This window comes from Natrix helvetica (assembly GCF_964273705.1).
Source record: "Natrix helvetica genome assembly, chromosome: 1".
Taxonomy (NCBI): Eukaryota; Metazoa; Chordata; class Lepidosauria; order Squamata; family Natricidae; genus Natrix; species Natrix helvetica.
The window spans coordinates 298,529,790-298,548,598 of NC_138548.1; the positions used below are offsets into that span (position 1 = coordinate 298,529,790).

At 40.9% G+C, this 18,809-nt stretch overlaps 1 protein-coding gene across 1 annotated transcript in view; it reads left to right on the forward strand.

Moving 5' to 3' along the window:
* DOCK3 (dedicator of cytokinesis 3) overlaps positions 1-5,255 on the forward strand; it is a 204,828-nt gene extending 199,573 nt beyond the window's left edge. Inside the window, exons 52-55 of the mRNA XM_081936757.1 lie at positions 101-188; positions 1,994-2,116; positions 2,727-2,809; positions 4,750-5,255. Coding sequence (XP_081792883.1) covers positions 101-188; positions 1,994-2,116; positions 2,727-2,809; positions 4,750-5,247 — 792 coding nt within the window. The 3' untranslated portion in view covers positions 5,248-5,255. The remainder of the gene's footprint in view (positions 1-100; positions 189-1,993; positions 2,117-2,726; positions 2,810-4,749) is intronic.
* The last annotated feature ends 13,554 nt before the right edge of the window (positions 5,256-18,809 follow it).

Genomic DNA, 18,809 nt, shown 5'->3' on the forward strand with positions numbered 1-18,809 from the left:
ATTGCAAAAAGGGCATTTGATTAATTAAATCTATGATTCTGTATTTGTAATGTGCAATGTTTGTTTCAATAGTCTTAAATTGCATTTTTATCTTTCCTAGCATCCAAATTTCCAGAGAGCCTTATTCCAGCAGGTAATTGGACCATGCAAACCCTGCAGTGATCCTAATCTATCTGTTGCTGAAAAAGGTATTGTATATTCTATTTTATATATGTTTTATACAACACATTCAACTACTGATTTTCATTTGTTTGATATTAATACTATTTCATTTGATCTGATACACAATTATCTTATCCCAATCTATCATAGACAGTTTATATATCATATTTTTACCAAGATAATCCCCCAAACCAAATGTTAAAGAAATAATTTCTGAAACATCACTAATCCATATAAACAAAAATATGGATTTTTCAAAATAAATGAACAACTTTTCCCAACCAGTTGAAGAGACATAGTAAAGAAATTCAAAAAAAACTGTGAAGTTTTTCATTTCTTATTTATTTTGTGATAAAGGGATACACAGTGGCTTAAACAAAAAAAGTTCATGTAATAAATGCCCATCTGCAAATTATTTGCAGGGTGAGTTGGACAGGGAGCAAACGATTAAATGTGACTGCACACTTTTTATACTTGCAGCCGTCATATCCCACACAAATACATAGGAGGGAATTTTGTATGGCCATATCATAACACATGCTTTATCCGTCAGATTTTGCTGGAATCTTGGTTTGTTTGCAGATGCCCTGTAATATGAGCTTTCAAGGTAGACATCCTTTTATTTAGCTTTATTGTGGCAGAAGTCACCTATCATCAAAATGACATTCCACGTTGCCTGGTACTTAAGTAATATACTAACACAGTAGAATATTCACAATACATACATTGATTTTCTTCCACCTCCCTTTGTTTCCAAATTCTCTAGAGGACTAATATAGAAAATATTTAGGAAGCATTAAGCTTTTAAGTCATTGGGAGGAGAAAATCTGTTGTTAAGTGAAGCTGTTATTAAATGAGGCGTCACGCGACCACACCGATTTAAGAAGTCTGCGAGCCACTTTGGTATAATGGTTCAGGCATAAAGTTAGAATAACAATAGCATTAGCACTTAGACTCATATACAGCTCCAAAGTGCTTTACACCACTCTGAATGGTTTACAACATCAGCATATTGTTCCCAACAATTTGGGTCTTCATTTTACTGACCTCCAAAGGATGGAAAGCTGAATCAGCCTTGAGCCCTGTCAGGATCGAACTTGATTAAAAATGGACTTTGCCTCCACTTTGTGAAAATGGAGTAGATTTTAAAGCTGCGAATTGTCATCTTTTTCATTTTCAATTACAGTACTCCCTTAAGTGACAAAATGCTGATGTATAAGACGTCGGCTAATGTTCTCTATCAGATTTGCCTAAAATTGTGCTTGTTGTTTAGCAATCAAAGCAGCAATTCTTAAGACATAATCAATGAAAAATCTTATGGATAATTATTAAAGCAAGTTTTTAGGAAGGATCTAATTTGGAATCTAATATAATTTCAAGATTAATTTTATTTGGTGAAATACTCATTTGGTGTCATGATTATTGAGAAAGTTTTCAAAAACAGTTTGAAGCTATGGAAAACATTGTGGTCATTGTGCACAGTAACAGGCTCTGTTGCATATTGCTATTTCTTTTCGTAATTTTTTTGCTTCTTTTTTATCTTGATTTTCAAAGCAAACGATAACTTACTACAGTAAAATGTGTCGGAGTGTATGTTTGTGTGTGTGTGTGTGTGTATTACTGGTTTTCAGAATTGTTCTGTTCTTTCATTAAAAAAAACCACTATTATTTCCTATCATCTACCCCATCTTCATGGACAAATATGCATGAAGCCAGTCCCAAAATACTCCAGAGACTGAAGAAAATAAAAATGTCAGCCTTCAATCCTGTCAAGTCCCAATAAAACCTGTATTTGACTATTATCCAAATACAATCTGTTTCCATCCTTCAGCTGTTTCAGCAGCACCAAGCAGCTGGAGTCTGGACAGCGGAACCAGAGAGGCCCTACCATTCCTGTCTGCTCATGTTGGGAGCATCCTGGTCCCACCAGTGCCTCCCCGAAGCCTGACCCATGGTAAGGAAAAGGTCAGGGGGTCTGCAGAACCACCCTACAACAATGCCCAGATAAATCATATGAAGGCCAACACAGACATCTTTATGACTATAAAAAGAAACAGAATTCATGGAGGAAAATATTGTCCTGGTTCTCTTGGCTGACAGTTAACCTAAACCTTGAAAACTTCAGAAGGGCTGTGAATGTGCTTTGGGACTGGACTTAGATTTTTGAACGATGTAAGGTAACCTGATGTCTTGCTGTAGGTTTTAATGTATATTGAGCTCAAATTATTTTTGAAAACAAATATTACTTTAAATTTTTTATCATCCTTCCAAGGACAATCAAGTACTAAAAAGTAATTGAGATTTCAGATGTGGATTGCTAATGAGCCTGTTTTCTTGCCACGGGAATCTTGATACAATATCAGCTGTTGGTAAAATTCTGCTCTCTTTACTTTTTACTTCCATTTTATATTTATTAAAAACATTAGACTGTATTTACATAGTAACACTGATTTCTGAAAATGAGTGTTCAACTCTCAGGATTAACATTTGCTTTAACTAGTATTGCACAAATTAAGAACTTTGAACAGGTCCGTGATTCTGCCCTATCTGACTTCCCTTATAAGGCCACTATTTACTACACTTTGATGCCTTCCACCATCATCTTAATGACGCTCCCCCAGCACTGCCTGCACGAACACTGCGCAAGGTAAATGTTTTGTCATTTTTCAGAACCTTCTATCCAGTATCATTCTAATATTGCTTAGATTAGAATTTTAAGATACGTCTATTATACCCAGTTTTTGGAGAGGTTAAAAGCAAAAATCAGTATCCCTAAGAGAAACATATAAACTCTGTAAGCTGTATAAGGGTCTCTTGGGTTATTTGAGAATAAAATGCTAAAAAGTGAAGCAAGTCGCTAGGATGTTCAAAAGAAAAAAAATAACATTCCTGTTTGTTCTTTTATATAAGCTGTTCACCTTGAATGAGTTCATATAAATTATGTCCAGGTTTTGCTCATGCTCCCATGTGAGAGGATGAGTCTAAAGTTTCCTCTTAGCTTAATAGGTACTAGGGAAGGAAAATGAATCTTTGCAGAAGAGCTGGGCTTTCAAAATCAAGGGAGATGATACAAAATATATACTAAACTTGGCTAAACATCTAAGACACCACTGACAAACAAGCCTTTTCTTAGCACATATTTTCATTTCCAGTTATTCAAGCATATTGATTAAAATAAATTAATTAGGTCCTTATAAAGAAAATAGACTGTTTATTATCTCTATTTTGTTTTCCATAATTTGTTTATTTCCCCAAAATCCCATCTTGACTTCACTTCAAATTACCTCTCCACTGAGCTTATTTATAAATTCTTAAATATTATTTTTCATCTCTACTCGTTTCAAATCTCTTTTAAATAATGCATTCACATAAGCAGTTATTGAGGCTGTTATGATAGCTGTAATATTCTTTCCCAATTTCTCAAAGTTCTTTTGAAATGTGTGACTTTTTCAAGTCTATTGAAATATAGTCTATTTCAATGGTCTGTTTTTTCTATTAACAGCCATTTAATTAGGTACAAATAGGAAAGTAAAAAAGAGTTTATTCCTTGTTTTGCCTTAAATCGTTGATTTCATCCTTAATTCTTTGATCCCTAATTCTACTGTATGGACACATGATTTATCTCAGATATGTTTTGTAAATCCAATTGTCTTTATACTAGAACACTGAACAGTCTGAATTTCCAATAATCTCTTATTTTATGTATTTAATTATTTTTAACTCTTCAATAAAAATCCCAATGTTTCAAATATAACTAACCCCTTAATCCATTTTAAACTTTCTTCTTAAGTGCATTTATGTAGGTGATAGTTAGAATCATCTTTATATTGCCTATGAAAAAATGGGGAAAATGTGTGTTCTGTTTTTGCCATCTTTCATATATGTAAATGGTAATGTAACGTAAAGCACCTTCCCAGCCTATTGATTTGAGGTTTTCCATACTTGAATCACAGCTGAATGTTTTATTTTATATGCAGATTGCATCCAGTTCACCAAGAAATTACCCTTAAAAACAAAAAGCAGTCTTGCTTAGAAATTGTACATATTTAACTAAAATTAAGTTGCTTCATGCCAAACTATACAATATAGAAGTAAGATTTATAGCAATGAAGAATTTAGATGTCCAAATGAAGATTTACATTCGGTCTTTAAACAATATTGAAAGGCTCTTTTCAGTCTTTTTAACCATTCAGTTCTAAAGTATTCTGTAAGATTCTAAAACACACATGCTTTTTTTGGATATTTTGCTTGGTCCAGTTATAAAGACATTGCTCAGCTGTAGATATTGTGCTTTTCATTCAATATTACCTAATTAAAATGTTGACATTTTGTGATTTTTCAGTTCACCAAAGATATATACAGAATGGATAATGCTACCATCACAAACAGATGTAGCATTTTAGAAGCTTAGAGGAGGATTAATTGAGATGAAAATCAAGGATATCACTACCATAAAATGAGATGAAAATAGGAATAATATTCTTTAATCTATTGCAAATATGAAGCATTCAACATAGAACTACATGAAACTCTTTATATGTTCTAATATATGCATGCCTGTCTCTTTTGCTTTGCGTTTCCACTTAGTCTCCTCTTCATCCGATACCTGCATCCCCCACAAGTCCCCAGTCTGGCCTGGATGGAAGCAATTCCACTCTTTCTGGTAGTGCTAGCAGTGGTGTTTCCTCACTAAGTGAAAGTAATTTTGGCCATTCGTCTGAGCCCCCTCCTCGAACAGACACCATGGATTCTGTCCCGAGCCAGACATGGAACACTGATGAAGACTTAGAGACGCCCTATCTCCCTGTCAGGTACAGTGTCTCAGAACCTGATGTTTTAGAAACTCTCAAAACTCAGCCATGCCGAAGCCACTCTGCTCCGTCTGGAGTCATTCCTCAGGACACTATGGACCCTCCAGCTTTACCCCCTAAACCTTATCATTCCCGTCACCCAAATGAAGAGGGAATTATCCTGGAAGAGGACGAAAAATATCGAGCACTGCATCGCAAAATTGCCCAACCAGCTACTGGTGCAAAAGAGGAGCAGGCAAGGGTGGCATGGGAGCATGGCATCAGCGAGCAGTAGGCAAAATTGTCAGAGCATAGTTTGTACGATCATTCCAGGTTTTAGAACCAGAACAGTGAAAAAGCAGAGGAGAAGTTGATTGTTTTTCTTCTGCTCTGTGAGATTGACTGGAATCAGAGACTGAGCCAGCATGTAAAAAAACTGCTGCTTTCCTTTTTATTTAATTTTATACTTTCCAGGTTTTTAGTGGTTTGGGATTTGTTCTTTTTCCCACACTGGATGCTACATTCCTTCTACAATTTCAGATAACAGGAAGAATTGAATGACACAAGGGGAAGCAGCATGGGATTTTTTCAAGCTTTCCTCTTGTTTTGAAGATGTGCACAAATCGAAGCAGTTGCACTAGGAATGTATTTATTTGTTGTGTTAAATGGATTTGGAGATTCCATGAAATGTCAAGCCAGAAGGTGCAGTTTAAAGTTTTAAGTACAGTGAATTCTGCTTTTGAAGATAACTGGATCTTTCAGGCTTGAGGCATATGAACTCTTGTGGTGATCTCCTTGCGCTGCCTCAGGAATGCTGAAGCAATCTGACTTATGTTCGCTTGCTATTGCCTATTTTACATATTTCCTAGTTTGCTAGACTTTTTATTTCAATTTCTTTTCTCATCATGGTGTTATTCAAACAACCTGTAGCCCATTTTTGGCCAGCTGTGCCTAAAGAAGCTTTTGGCCCCAGCATTCTTTTATTCTTATAAAATGGTGTTGCCAAAAGCCAATTCAGGATTGGCAAAGGAATAACTATGAGTCAGCAGCTGGGAATCTGGTCTAGAATAAAATAAAAGGAATATCTGAGTGCGTACTTAATCTTTGCCTCAAATGTCTTGTATCATGTTCCTCAGACTTTCAGATCACCAAAAAAAATTAAAACCTGTTCCAGTGGGTTTAAGATAGAGGTATTAAAATTGTGACTGATTGAAAGACATTGGCATACAGAGAAAGGAGCTACTTAATTCGTATTAAAGAACTAGTTCCACCAATTAATTTTACATGTTACCATTATACATTTTCACCAAAGGAATCATGATACATGGTGCCATATATTATGCAGTAGTTGATAGCGTAACTAAACTTGGAAAAGTGTATGAAAATATATTAAACGAATACACATTAAGCAATATGGAAAACTTATAATGCAAAATAGTTTTATATTGATAATTGAAGAATTTTAATCAATGCTTCATTTTCTTATAATTCATTCCAGGTTCTTAAAATGGAAAATATAAAGGGAAAAGCTTTACGATCCAAATTTGTTTTTGTTTTTTGCCCAGTCTCTGAAAAGGAAAACATTCCATTTATTTTTACATTTTTCACAAGCACGTTGTGAAAAATGTGTAAGTTGATGGCTTACCACAAGAGTCCGAACTAAATTATGAGTCACTTAATACTTTAGGATCCTATTCACTACATGGGTTTACTCTGTATTTCTCCCACAAAAGTCAGTAATTAAGATATCTATTCATTAATAGAACATACAACATTGGTAGAATGGATTCTCCTTCTTGTGCCCTTTATACTCTCAAAATTTACTCTTCTTTGAAGCAGACTTCAGTATATATATAAAAAAAAGAATAGCCAGTGTATGAGTGAAGGTCTGCTCGTGAAATGTTAAATAGAATATAGGTAAAAAACAAATTTAAAATCTTCATTTCTTTAATCAGTGAATTATTATTTGTAAGGTGGGGGGAGAACAAATCTAAAAACCAAGGGTACAGTGTCCACAGCTTCCCATGGCTGAAATTGCTTTTCATGGAAGTACAAGTAGTCCTCGACTTACAACCATTTGTTTAACAACCACTTGAAGTTTTGACAGTGCTGAAAAAACTGACTATTAATTGGTCTTTGCACTTACAGCACCCCCACGGTCATATGATCAAAATTGGGTGCCTGGCACCTGGCCTGTATTTACAATGGTTGCAGCATCTCAGTGTCACATGTTCATGATTTGTGATCTTCCCAGGAGTTTTCCACATGCAAAATCAATGGGGGAAGATAGGGTTTCACTTAATAAATGCAGCAAAAAAAAGAGATAGTAAAATCAATTGCGACTTACTTAATGATTGCACTGTTTAGCAATAGACCATGATAAAAAAGGTAATGAAAGCAGGAGCGACTCACTTAAAGATTGCATCACCTAATCATCTCCCAATTGTGGTCAAATGTTGAGGAGTTGTTCAGTTACTTTCCTCAATGTCTCTTCTGTGCAAAACATGCGTTAACTTCTTAAGTGAAGTGACATGAAAAATTATTTTGTTTACAGTCATTTCTTAACTTTAGTCCCATTAGCAGCATTTTCCCATTGGTGCCCCCATCTACAAAAGCACAGTAGAAAATATAAGTTTCAAATTTTAGAACATCAAACATCCAGGCATCCTAAATTTCACTCATCCAAAACTCCAGCAGGATTCTTAAAGCATATAATCTTTTTGAAGTTTGAAGAGAGCGTCAGCATACTCCCAAGCATGTCTAAATAAAATACTTCTTTAAATTCATTGAGTCTTATTCTATAGTAAGTAATGGTTGGAGGATTGAATTCTGGATGTTAACTATATATATATTTTCTTTTTATTTAGCTTGGAGTTTTTTAGATATATTTTATAAATTTATATAGCTGACCATCTACTAATGGAACTCTGGGTGACAACAAAAGATAAAAATATAACATACAAATCAGTCGAGGCTACACTACCAGCACCTCCCCCAGACACAAGTCAGTGAAGTTTATATAGCAGCATACTGTATTGTGTCCACAACTGTACCGTGGGCCAGTTGGAGCTTGCAAACGCTGTTAAAGGGCGGCCTCATATACAACATGTTGCTATAAGTCTAAATGGGTTGGGGTGGGGGTGGTTGAGCGCCAATTTGGTGTAGTGAAAAAATTAGGCTAGAAACCAGGAGACTTGCGTTCTAGTTCCACCTTGGGCCCAAAGCCAACTGGGTAGCCTTGGCCCAATCATTTCTCTCAGCCTACGAAAGGCAATTGCAAACCATTACTTAAAAAACTCGGCAACTTCAGGGACTTGTCCAGGAAATCTCCAAGATCTAGATATGATTGACCAGAAGAAAGGAAAATCGGGCACTGCTTCCCAATCTAGGAACTGGCACAACTTCTAGAATTAAGAAGGGAAGATCACTATATTCAGGGGTCTTTAAAAGACACAGATAGCCAATCTCATCAGTTGAGAAAAAAACCTGTACTTCTCCACCAGACTCTCCCAGCATCTAGGTACTGGCAGACTACCTCAACAGTATCAATTGGATGGCCTGGAACAGAGAGGTATAACTGAGTATCTTCAGCATACTGATAATACTTGATTTAATGCCAACAGATGACCTCACCCAGAGGTTTCATGTAGATGTTAAATAGGGTTTCAAGGACCAAGTACATTCGTATTTATCATAATCACCAAGTTCTGTGGAGTAAAGCCCATTTTGATATATTAATAAGAATTTTCAGGATCCATTATTTTTCAGTTTCTTTTATGATGTTGGTGCGTGTCCACGCAAGTTTGTGATAGCTTTTTAAGGGAAACATTGTGTATATATCTGTGTGCAAAGTATAAAATCAGATTTCCAGTATATTTTAAAAGATAAATGTGAAACTAAGCATTGTATAATTTGGAACTGGAACATCACAAAATACAGGTAGTCCTCAACTTATGATCAAAATTGAGCCAACATTTCTATTACTAAGGGAAACACTTGTTAAATGAGTTTTGCCCCATTTGAGACTTTTCTTGTCACAGTTGTGAATCACTGCAGTTACTAAATTAAGTAACATGGTTGTTAAGTGAAACTGGTTTCCCCATTTGACTTTGCTTGTCAGAAGATCGCAAAAGGTGATCACATGACCCCAGGACACTGCAATCATCATAAATATGAACCAGTTGCAAAGCATCTGAATTTTAATCATGTGACCATGCGGATACCGTGATTGAAATGTGAAAAACTTTCATAACTCAGTTTTTTCAGTGACGTAACTTTTAACTTGTCACTAAATGAATTGTAGGTCGAGGACTACCTGTATATATGGGTAGATGTCAGGCTCTTTATTAGATACCCTATGCTGTATTACTAAAGTTGCTTATTAATTTTTCAGATTACCAAATAAGCACTATTGCATGGAATCTATGTGTTAAAGTGACTTTCTGTAAAAAGCATCTCTTTTTTTTGGACGCAGGTAGCTAATGGAAAATACTCTTTTTTATATTTTTGGACATAAAAATAGCACAATCATGCTGCCTTGAAAAAGGTATAAAGTGCTCCAAAATATGTTTTCTGGAAGTGAAAGTTCAAAGACATTAGTGGTTGGAAAATGAAATGAATTCATTCCATCATGTATTAGTAATAAAGAATATAGTTAAATTTTGTTATTATAGAAAAACAAATCCTCCCAGGAAATATCCCCATAATCATTTTGACTCCCCATCCCACCCTTGTCCTCATTTTACTGTCAATGGGGACTAAATACTTTTCTATATGAGGAATAAAGAGACTGCAGGAACTTTAGAGAGGAAGTATAATTTGCTTAATTTTCTCTGTATTATGTTTTATGTAGATATCTCACATGAATGCTGTGTAGTTGTACAGGAAATTGAGCAAAAAATGTATAGATTGTGATGTCTGGTATTCTGCCCTGTAAATGTGTTTTTTAACCTATGCCAATCTTATTTAAACACTCACACACACACACACACAAACATTAATTAAACCAGTTCTCTTTTTGTGTATTCTTGTTCAAAAAACCTGTATTAATTGTAAGGAAAACAAACTAAAGGAAAAAATGTACCAGAATCCTAAAGATACTTGGTTGTATATATTGTGATAGCATGTTTCCAGAATCAACAAATAAGTGATGTGAATTTTAGGTGTAAATATCTGATGTTTTGTTTTGGAAATTTTCTTTCCCCACTCAACTGCTGTGATGTGGAATTAAAGATTAATACTGATATTAAAAAGCATTGAGAAAATATATTTTCTGAATTAGTGATGAAATATTTATTTAGATGGCCAAGTATATCACACCATACTCTGTATGTATTCAGAAAACTAAAGAATACTCTTTGTATTCTTTATATATTAATCAACCAGCCCAAAAGAGAAAAAGATTCCAGCACCTCTCCATCAGTAATCAGCACTCAGATCAGCATAGATTAACTCCAAGGTCAACTTCAAACCAACAATCAAGTAAGCAATACCCCAATCAAGAAACTGCCAAAGAGCCATCAGTAAACAGCCCAGAGAAAGAAAGGGTGTTGGTATCTTATCTGATACGCCTCTTCTAATAAGGTGGAGATAGCATCCATGCATGGGTTGACACTGTCCTTGCTCTGATTGGGCTGAGTCTGATTGCTACTTAATTAACCACTACATAACCCGCCTCCATGAGTGGTACCACCCAGTTTTCCAGCAAACAGAAAAAAATACAGACACCACGTGTTATCCTAACAAATTTCAAGTTTAGTGATTCCAAGAAAAAGACCATCATCAAAAGATCAATACAAACATCTGAAATTAGAACGAAGAAAACAGTCCCGTAAAGACAAAGAACAGTCAAAAGAAGGGTTGGGGCTGGATGCTATCTCCACCTTTTTAGAAGAAGCATATCAGGTAAGATACCAATGCCCTTTCTCAATAAGGGTGGAGATAGTATCCATGCATGGGACATACCCAAGCCGTATAACCCTCAAGGGTGGGCAATAGACTGTTCCGAAACTGACACAAACGACCGAACAGCCTGCAGCACTCTCCTTCCGAAAGCAGCATCAGCTGATGTGAACTTGTCAAGTTTGTAATTGTATATGAAAGGAGACGGGGAAGCCCACGTAGCCGCTCTACAAATCTCCAGAGAAGCCTGCGTTGCCTATGCCATCATTGTGGCAGCGCTCCTTGTAGAGTGGACCGTCATACCTGCCGGCCTCAGTTCCTGGCGCGACTCATGCTGCTGCAATGCAACGCCTGACCCACCGTCCAATGGTCGCTATTGAGACCCTTTGCCCAAGGGAAGATGACTGGAACGAAATAAAAAGGGCCTCTGAGTGTCTGTGACCTGCCGTGCGATCAATGTAAACTCCTATCGCCCAACGCACATCTAACTTGTGCCAACGATGTTCCAAATCATGACTGGGTGAGGGACAAAAATTTGGCAACACCATTTCCTGCGTGCGGTGAAACCAGGAACCCACCTTTGGTATAAAGGTCCAGTCTGAGGACCAGCCGATCCTCATGGAACCGCACAGACAAGGCATGCAGTTCGGATATACGCCTCGCTGACGTCACGGCCACCAGGAATGGTACCTTTCAGGTAAGTAATTGTAAGGACACTTCCTGGAGTGGCCCAAATGGTGGATCAATCAGGGCCTCCAGGACCTTGGCCTGATCCCAGGTTGGGTATCTATGCACCGCTGGGAGCTTTAGATTAACCGCCCCCTTCAAAAAAAACTGGAAGTTGGGATGATGTGCTAATGACTGACTCCCACCCCAGGTAAGTACGCTACTAAGGGCGGCTACCTGTCTCCTAAGATTGTTGGGAGACAACCCCCTCTCCAAACTGTCCTGTAGAAATTCCAGAACCTGAGGGATGGTAGATTGAACTGAAGAGATACGCTTGTATTACGTACCAGCGGGAATTTTTTTTCCAGGTGGCATTATAAATGCTGACCATAGGCGCTCTCCTAGAGGCTTGTATGGTGGAAATGACCCTGTCCGAGAGATTGCCGTCCCTCAGCGCAGCTGCTCAACCGCCATACGGTCAGTTGCAGCCACTGAGGGTCCGGATGTTCCAAAGATCCCTGGGTGGACAATCCTGTCTGGCGGAATTCTCCAAGGTCTCTCCACCGACATCGACCACAGGGCGGCGAACCAGGGGCGGCGTGGCCAGTGAGGCGCCAGAAGGAAGATCTCTGCTCCCACGCCGATGATCCTGCGGATGACCCTGGGGAGATGAGGAATCAGGGGGAATGCATAAAGCAGACCCCTGGGCCAGGGGCAGCGAAGAGCATCCACTGCTTCCGCTCCCGGTGTGTTGAACCGTGTGAAAAACCTCGGCAGCTGGGCGTTGTCCGCAGTAGCAAATAGGTCGACGATCGGGAGCCCGAAACACTGCATTATTTCCTGAAAAAGATAAGGGTGCAGATGCCATTCGGCTTGGTCAACCCTAATTCTACTAAGCTAATCAGCAGTGATGTTAGTGATGCCCGAGATATGCTCTGCGGAGATGGACCAGAGATTCTCCTCTGTGCAGGAAAACAAGACATTCGCTTCTGTCATGAGATCACCTGATCTAGTACCCCCGTCTGTTAATGTGGGCTTTGGCCTCCATATTATCAGTTAGAACAAGTACATGTTGTCCAGAGACGGAATCCTGAAAACTCAATAGGGCTAATCTTATGGCCTGTAGTTCCAACCAGTTAATGCTTTTCTCCGCCTCTTCTCTTGACCATTGGCCCTGTGCCTTTTGTGTCCCCATATGGGCCCCCCAACCATACAGACTGGCATCTGTGGTAACTGTCACCCTATTGCCCACCCTAAAATGGCACCCCTTCTCTATGGCTAGTGACCTCCACCAGCTGAGAGATTGGCAAACCTCTCTGGGTAATGTTACCTTGGTGAAGGAGACCCTGCAATTGGACTTCTGGTAGGGGAGAAGGAACCATTGCAACTCCCTTGTGTGTAACCTAGCCCAGGGCACGATGGAAATAGTAGAAACCATTTTCCCCAACAATTTGGATAGAGGCGCCAGGGACACCCTGTGACTGTGTAACACCTCTGTCACAATATGTCTAAGGCTGTTCAGTCGGTCCCCAGAAAGGAAAACCTGACCTGCCTCTGTATCTATCCAAGTACCCAAATGTAAAATACTAGTTGTGGGTGTAAAATGGCTTTTGGCTTCATTGATGGAGAACCCATGCTCCCTCAAGACACCTAATTTGAGGTGAAGGTCTTCCACAGCCCTGTCCCTGGAACTTGATTAAACCAATATATCACCAGATAGAGTTGTACCCTGACAGGGATCGAATGTAGATGGCCCACCAAGGCCTTGGTAAAAACCCAGGGTACGGAAGAAAGGCCAAAGGGTAATGCCTAGTGATGTGACATGTAACAAAAACGCAAGAACTGGCGATATTCCCTCTAGATAGGCACGTGTAGGTATGCCTCCGTGAGGTCAGTCAAGGTTAGAAAATCACTTTCGTGAATACCTTCCAGGATAGTGATCAAGGAATGCATCTTAAAACGTCTCTACTTGACAAACTAGTGTAATCGTTTCAAATCAAGGATGGCCCTCCACCCTCCAGAGGCCTTAGGTATCACAAATAGAACAGAATAGAAACCACAGCCGGCTTGAGCGGCCGGCACCTCCTGTATAGCTCTAATCTCAAGCAAATGCTGTATAGCGGACTGCATAAGGGACCTCCTCTGGGGGTTGTTAGAAACTGGGCAACGAAGAAAGAACTTTGGGGGCGTGGAAACAACTCCAAGGCCAGACCGAACCTGACCGTGGCCCTAACCCAAGCATCAGTAGTTGTGGTCTCCCATTGGTCAGCAAAAAAACGCAACCTGCCTCCAAAGGGGAACTGTTCCTGAGAAGGATTAAGGTCTGCAGTAGTATCGGTTACCACTTCCCCGAAAGGGGCGCTTAGATTGGTTACCCCTCTGCTGCCGATACTGTTGTTGCCGAGACTGCTGAAAGAACCCCCCTGTGAGCGATACCCCAAGGGAGAGTACTCCTGTTGCCAGTTGGGTCCCCCATACTCTTGATTACGAAAGGGTTGCCTTCTAGGGTAAGGAGCCGGGTGTGCGAACCCCTTCTTGGGATTGGAGGGGAGGATTTTGCACTTATCCTTACCCTCAATCAACAGGGGAGTGAGTGAATCTCCAAAGAGCGCCCCCCTCGTGTATGTCTTAGATGCCAAGCGCCATTTATGTTTGACCTCCGTCTGCCACTGTCGCAGCCACAAAAGCCTGTGCGATGCCACCAACGACGCCATTGCCCTGGAGGCGAACTGGATGGCGCTCGAACTGGCGTCCACGATGAACTGTACAGCAGCTATAATTTTATTCAAGTCCTGATGGGCCCTTGAATCCTTGACTGGGATCCGCCCCTGTAACTGTTGTAGCCAGCTAAGGCTGGAGCGGGAGAAGGACACCGCTGTTGAGGCCCGCACCGCCCAAGTGGCTGCCTGGTGGCCTTGCTGGATGACTTGGTCAGCCTGTTTATCCTCTGGTTTGAGGATGCCCTCCTGTGCCCCCGGCATTGTGGTGTTAGTGTATAGGGCTGCGATGGGTGGGTCAATCGTTAGCTATAACAGCACCTTGTTGACGTCGTCTGCAACATTATAGAAACGTTTATCGTTGGTTGACGGGGCTGGTCTCGACGTAGGTGTGGACCACTGATGCTGAATAGTGTCAACAAACAGTTGCGGAGCCGGAATGGTGTCGGTCTCCATCTTGTGTTCAGTAAACCAAACACTGGTTGACTGGGGCTGAGATGGGGGTTCCTTCACTGCTTGAGTTCCCAGCTCAGAGGCCGCTTTGGCCTTGCATAGTAAAGGTGTGAATAAGTTAGACGGAAATAGGCACATGTAGGAGGGTTTATCGGTAACGGGCCCCTCCTCGTCAGACAGGTTGACATCCGTGATCTCGCCCTCTTCTGAGGCGGGGGAGGGGCAGCGGTCAGGTTCAGATGGCTGAGATGGATCTGTAAGGATTGGGAGCCCCCCTGCTCGGGGTGCACCCTGAGGGATCGCAGTTTGTGAACCCGAAACTTTTTCCTTTAAGCCAGCTGCAATCCCGTTTTATAGCTTCCGCTATAATGTCCTCGCAATTAGGAGGCATGGTATGCATGGCAGTAGGGGAAGACAGGAGAGGTAAGGGGGGCTCCCTTGGACGGAGCCCAGCAGCAGTCTGGGTGAAGGTAGCCTCCATGTTCCTGCTTTGGCAATGAGATCCAGTGGACCCCCCAAACCCCTATTTGTTATTTGGTAACATCTGGCTAAACGGGCCCTGAGCCAAAACAAGTTGCAATGGGGGCAATGGGCTTGGTTGTGGCGGTGCCCGCATCTCCTTGTCAGATCGGTGTTGGGAGGAACCCGATGAATCCAAGTGCTTACTTTTGGAAGAGATCTTGGATGTCTTTTTGGCCTTTGAGTTCTTGCTATCAGAAGATAAGCTTTTGTGGGAGGGTTTAGCCTGTGCTGAGGCTGGCCCAGTGGGGGAAAGGAGTCCGTCATAGCCAGGAGTCCAGGCTCTGTCTCTGCGACCTCTCTGTCAGCGCTAGAGGACTCAGGCATGGTGCCGTCAGCCATGTTACTAGGGTGAGGTAAAATGGCCCAAAATGGCATCTGTGGCCATTCGTTAACACCCTGGGCTCCGTCCCTATCCAAGATGGCGTTCGCGCCTTTTTCTAGTTGGGCCCAGACTCCTTGGCGCGGCGCTAGGCCTTTGAGAGAGCTGCACGCTTGTCCCTGCAATTTGCGGCTTGCCAAGCCTCCCCGCGATTTCCGCGGCGCCTGCCTTTGTCACACTACTGCTTTAAATGCAAGGGCGGCTTCGTACAAACCTTCAGGGTTGTTCCGCTAATTTGGGCGCTGCCCAGCCGCTGTGTGGTGTCCCAGACTCTCCCCCTGCCTGCGCCGTTGTCAAGAACTCAACAGGTCAAAAGGCCGATAGTCCGGGCTGTTCGCCTTTCTCTGCTGCTCCGGCATGCCGTTTAAAAGCTCAGGTGAGTTGAGAGCTCTCTGAGGTGCGCAGGGGGGAGGTGTGTGGCCTGCGGGCAGCAGCCCTTTGGTTCTAGGGTCGGGAGACCAAGCATTAGGAGCAGGGAAATACAGCGAGCTCAGTGTTGTGAATCGATATAGCTGAAGTTATGAGAATAGTCATCAAATCAGGTAGAAGATACGAAGGATAACACGACTGTCCCAGAGTGAACTGAATCTGCAAACTGGGTGGTACCACTCATGGAGGCGGGTTATATAGTGGTTAATTAGTAATCAGACTCAGTCCAATCAGAGCACGGACAGTGTCAACCCATGCATGGATGCTATCTCCCCCTATTGAGAATCCTTAAGAGCAGCCCCACCCACAGAGACAGGCAAGACACCAGAATATAAACTATCAGTAAACAGCACTAGTTATAGTAATGAAACATCTGCAAAAAAAAAAAAAAAAACCCAAGCAAGCTCAGAGCACCAAGGACCCCTCATTTCAACCCTGAGCTACAAATATTCTTGATGAACTGTATAGTCAGGTTTAAGATAGTGAAATTGTGGAGACAGGCTAGAGTTTCTCCCTTACTGAAACCCAGCAAAGACCTAGAGGATCCAAAAAATTACCAACCAGTATCACTTCTCTGCCATCTCCACAAGGCACTGGAATGGATATGGATGTTTCTCAACCATATCTCAAAATTCATCGATGCAAAGATCATAAGGGAGAAAGCCGTTTTTAGACCTTGGACAAGGTTGTTGTGGCCAAATCCTAAATCTTCATACAACATATTTAGGATGCTTTCAAAAGAAAGCTAATTACTGGAGTAGTTTTCATTGATTTAACTACAGCACATTATCCTGTAGCAGAGGTGGTATTCAGCAGGTTCTGACCAGTTCTGGAGAACTGGTAGTGGAAATTTTGAGTAGTTTGGAGAACCAGTAAATACCTCTTACTGACCCCACCCCCATCTATTCTCTGCCTCCCGAGTCCCAGCTAATCCGGAGAGTATGGGGATTTTACAGTATCCTTCCCCTGCCATGCCATGCCCACAGAACCAGTTGTAAAAAATGTTGAATCCCACCACTGCCCTCTTAACCATAGGATATTGCTACTCAAGTTGATTATCACCAGAGATAATAAATTTACCAGGGTCATTGGCAGCTTCCTTCACAACTGTGACACTGAATGGTAAGAATGGTAAGTACAGTAGATGGAGGATACAGAAGAAAGGGCTGCCACAAGAAAGTATATTGTCTCCAACATTGTTTAACATATACGACTGATCAACTTGTCCCTGACAACACACATCTATTCATCTATGCAAATGAAACCACAGTAGCCACATAAGAATAAACTTTTGATGAGGGGGATAGCTGGGAAACTTACAGTAGCACTTAAAGAATTAGGTTATTACATTATTAACTATTTAAAGCCCAACCCAAATAAGAACCAAGTATGTGCTTTCAAACTGGGAAAGGGAAGAGTTGGATGTTATGTGGCAAGGGAACTGACTACAACACTGTCCAACACCCAGGTATCTTGGCATGACCCTCTATAGATGCACTCTCTTAAACAGCATTGCCTATTAAGGCTAGTCAGCTCAAGGAACAACATAATTAGGACATTGATAAACTACAAACGGGCAGGGACGCAGTGGCTCAGTGGGTAAAACGCTGAGCTTGTTGATCAGAAAGGTCGGCAGTTGGAATCCCTAGTGCTGCGTAATAGAGTGAGCTCCCATTACTTGTCCCAGTTTGTCAATCTAGCAGTTCGAAAGCAAGTTAAAAATGCAAGTAGAAAAATAGGAACCACCTTTGGTGGGAAGGTAACAGTGTTCCATGCACTTTCGGCATTGAATCATGCCGGCCACATGACACGGAGATGTCTTCAGACAGTGCTGGCTCTTCAGCTTTGAAACGGAGATGAGCACCGCCCCCTAGAGTCGGGAACAACTAGCAGTTATGTGAGAGGGGAACCTTTACCTTTTAAATTACAGATGGGGAGCTCAACATTGTGCACATCAGCTTTGGCCTTGAGCATCTCTGCAGCAGAGTATGTGCTTCAGGGTGGCACTCTGCACATGAAAAACAAGTTGATGTTGCCATCAATGAAGCAGTACATTTACTGACAGGTTGTCTCAAGCCTACACCAATTGAGAAAATATATCCTCTTGTTGGTATTGCTCCACCTAAGATCAGGAGAGGTAGCAGCAGATGCCGAGAGAACTAAGCAAGAGAATGATTGACATCTTCTGAATGGATATATGCCCCACACCCCACCGACTCAGATCTAGGAAAAGCTTTATAGCAACAACAAACATTCTTGAGAGTACACAAGAATAAAAGCAAATTAAAAGATGGAGGAAGGAGACCATCGAGCAAGGAATAGGATATGGCTGAAGGATTTGACTTATACTTCTTGGAACCCAGAATAGGTTGAGAGTTGCCTAATGTGAAACCAATATGCTCAAGTGGAGGCTCTTAGCGGATAACAGCACAATATGTGAATGTGGAGGAATGCAGAGCCTGGTCCACCTACTGATATATCAGCTACTACCAGAAACTTGTACCAATAATGACCTGTTTTGGCCAACAATGAAAAAGGAGGAGGAAGAGGAAAAGGAAAGGAAGGAGGAGCAAGAAATAAATATATATAAAATATTTTAAAATGTTCAATGATTTGGCATTATTCTGGAATATTAAGAGTTGATTCCCAAAATCACTATAAAAATTAGAGGTTTTTTTTTTATCGGTAACCAGTACTATAGAACAAAAAGAGGATAAAAAAGAAACAAGTGCCTGAAAGAGTGCATAGCCGCTAAAAATGCAAGAATAATTCCATTTTGGTATATAAAAA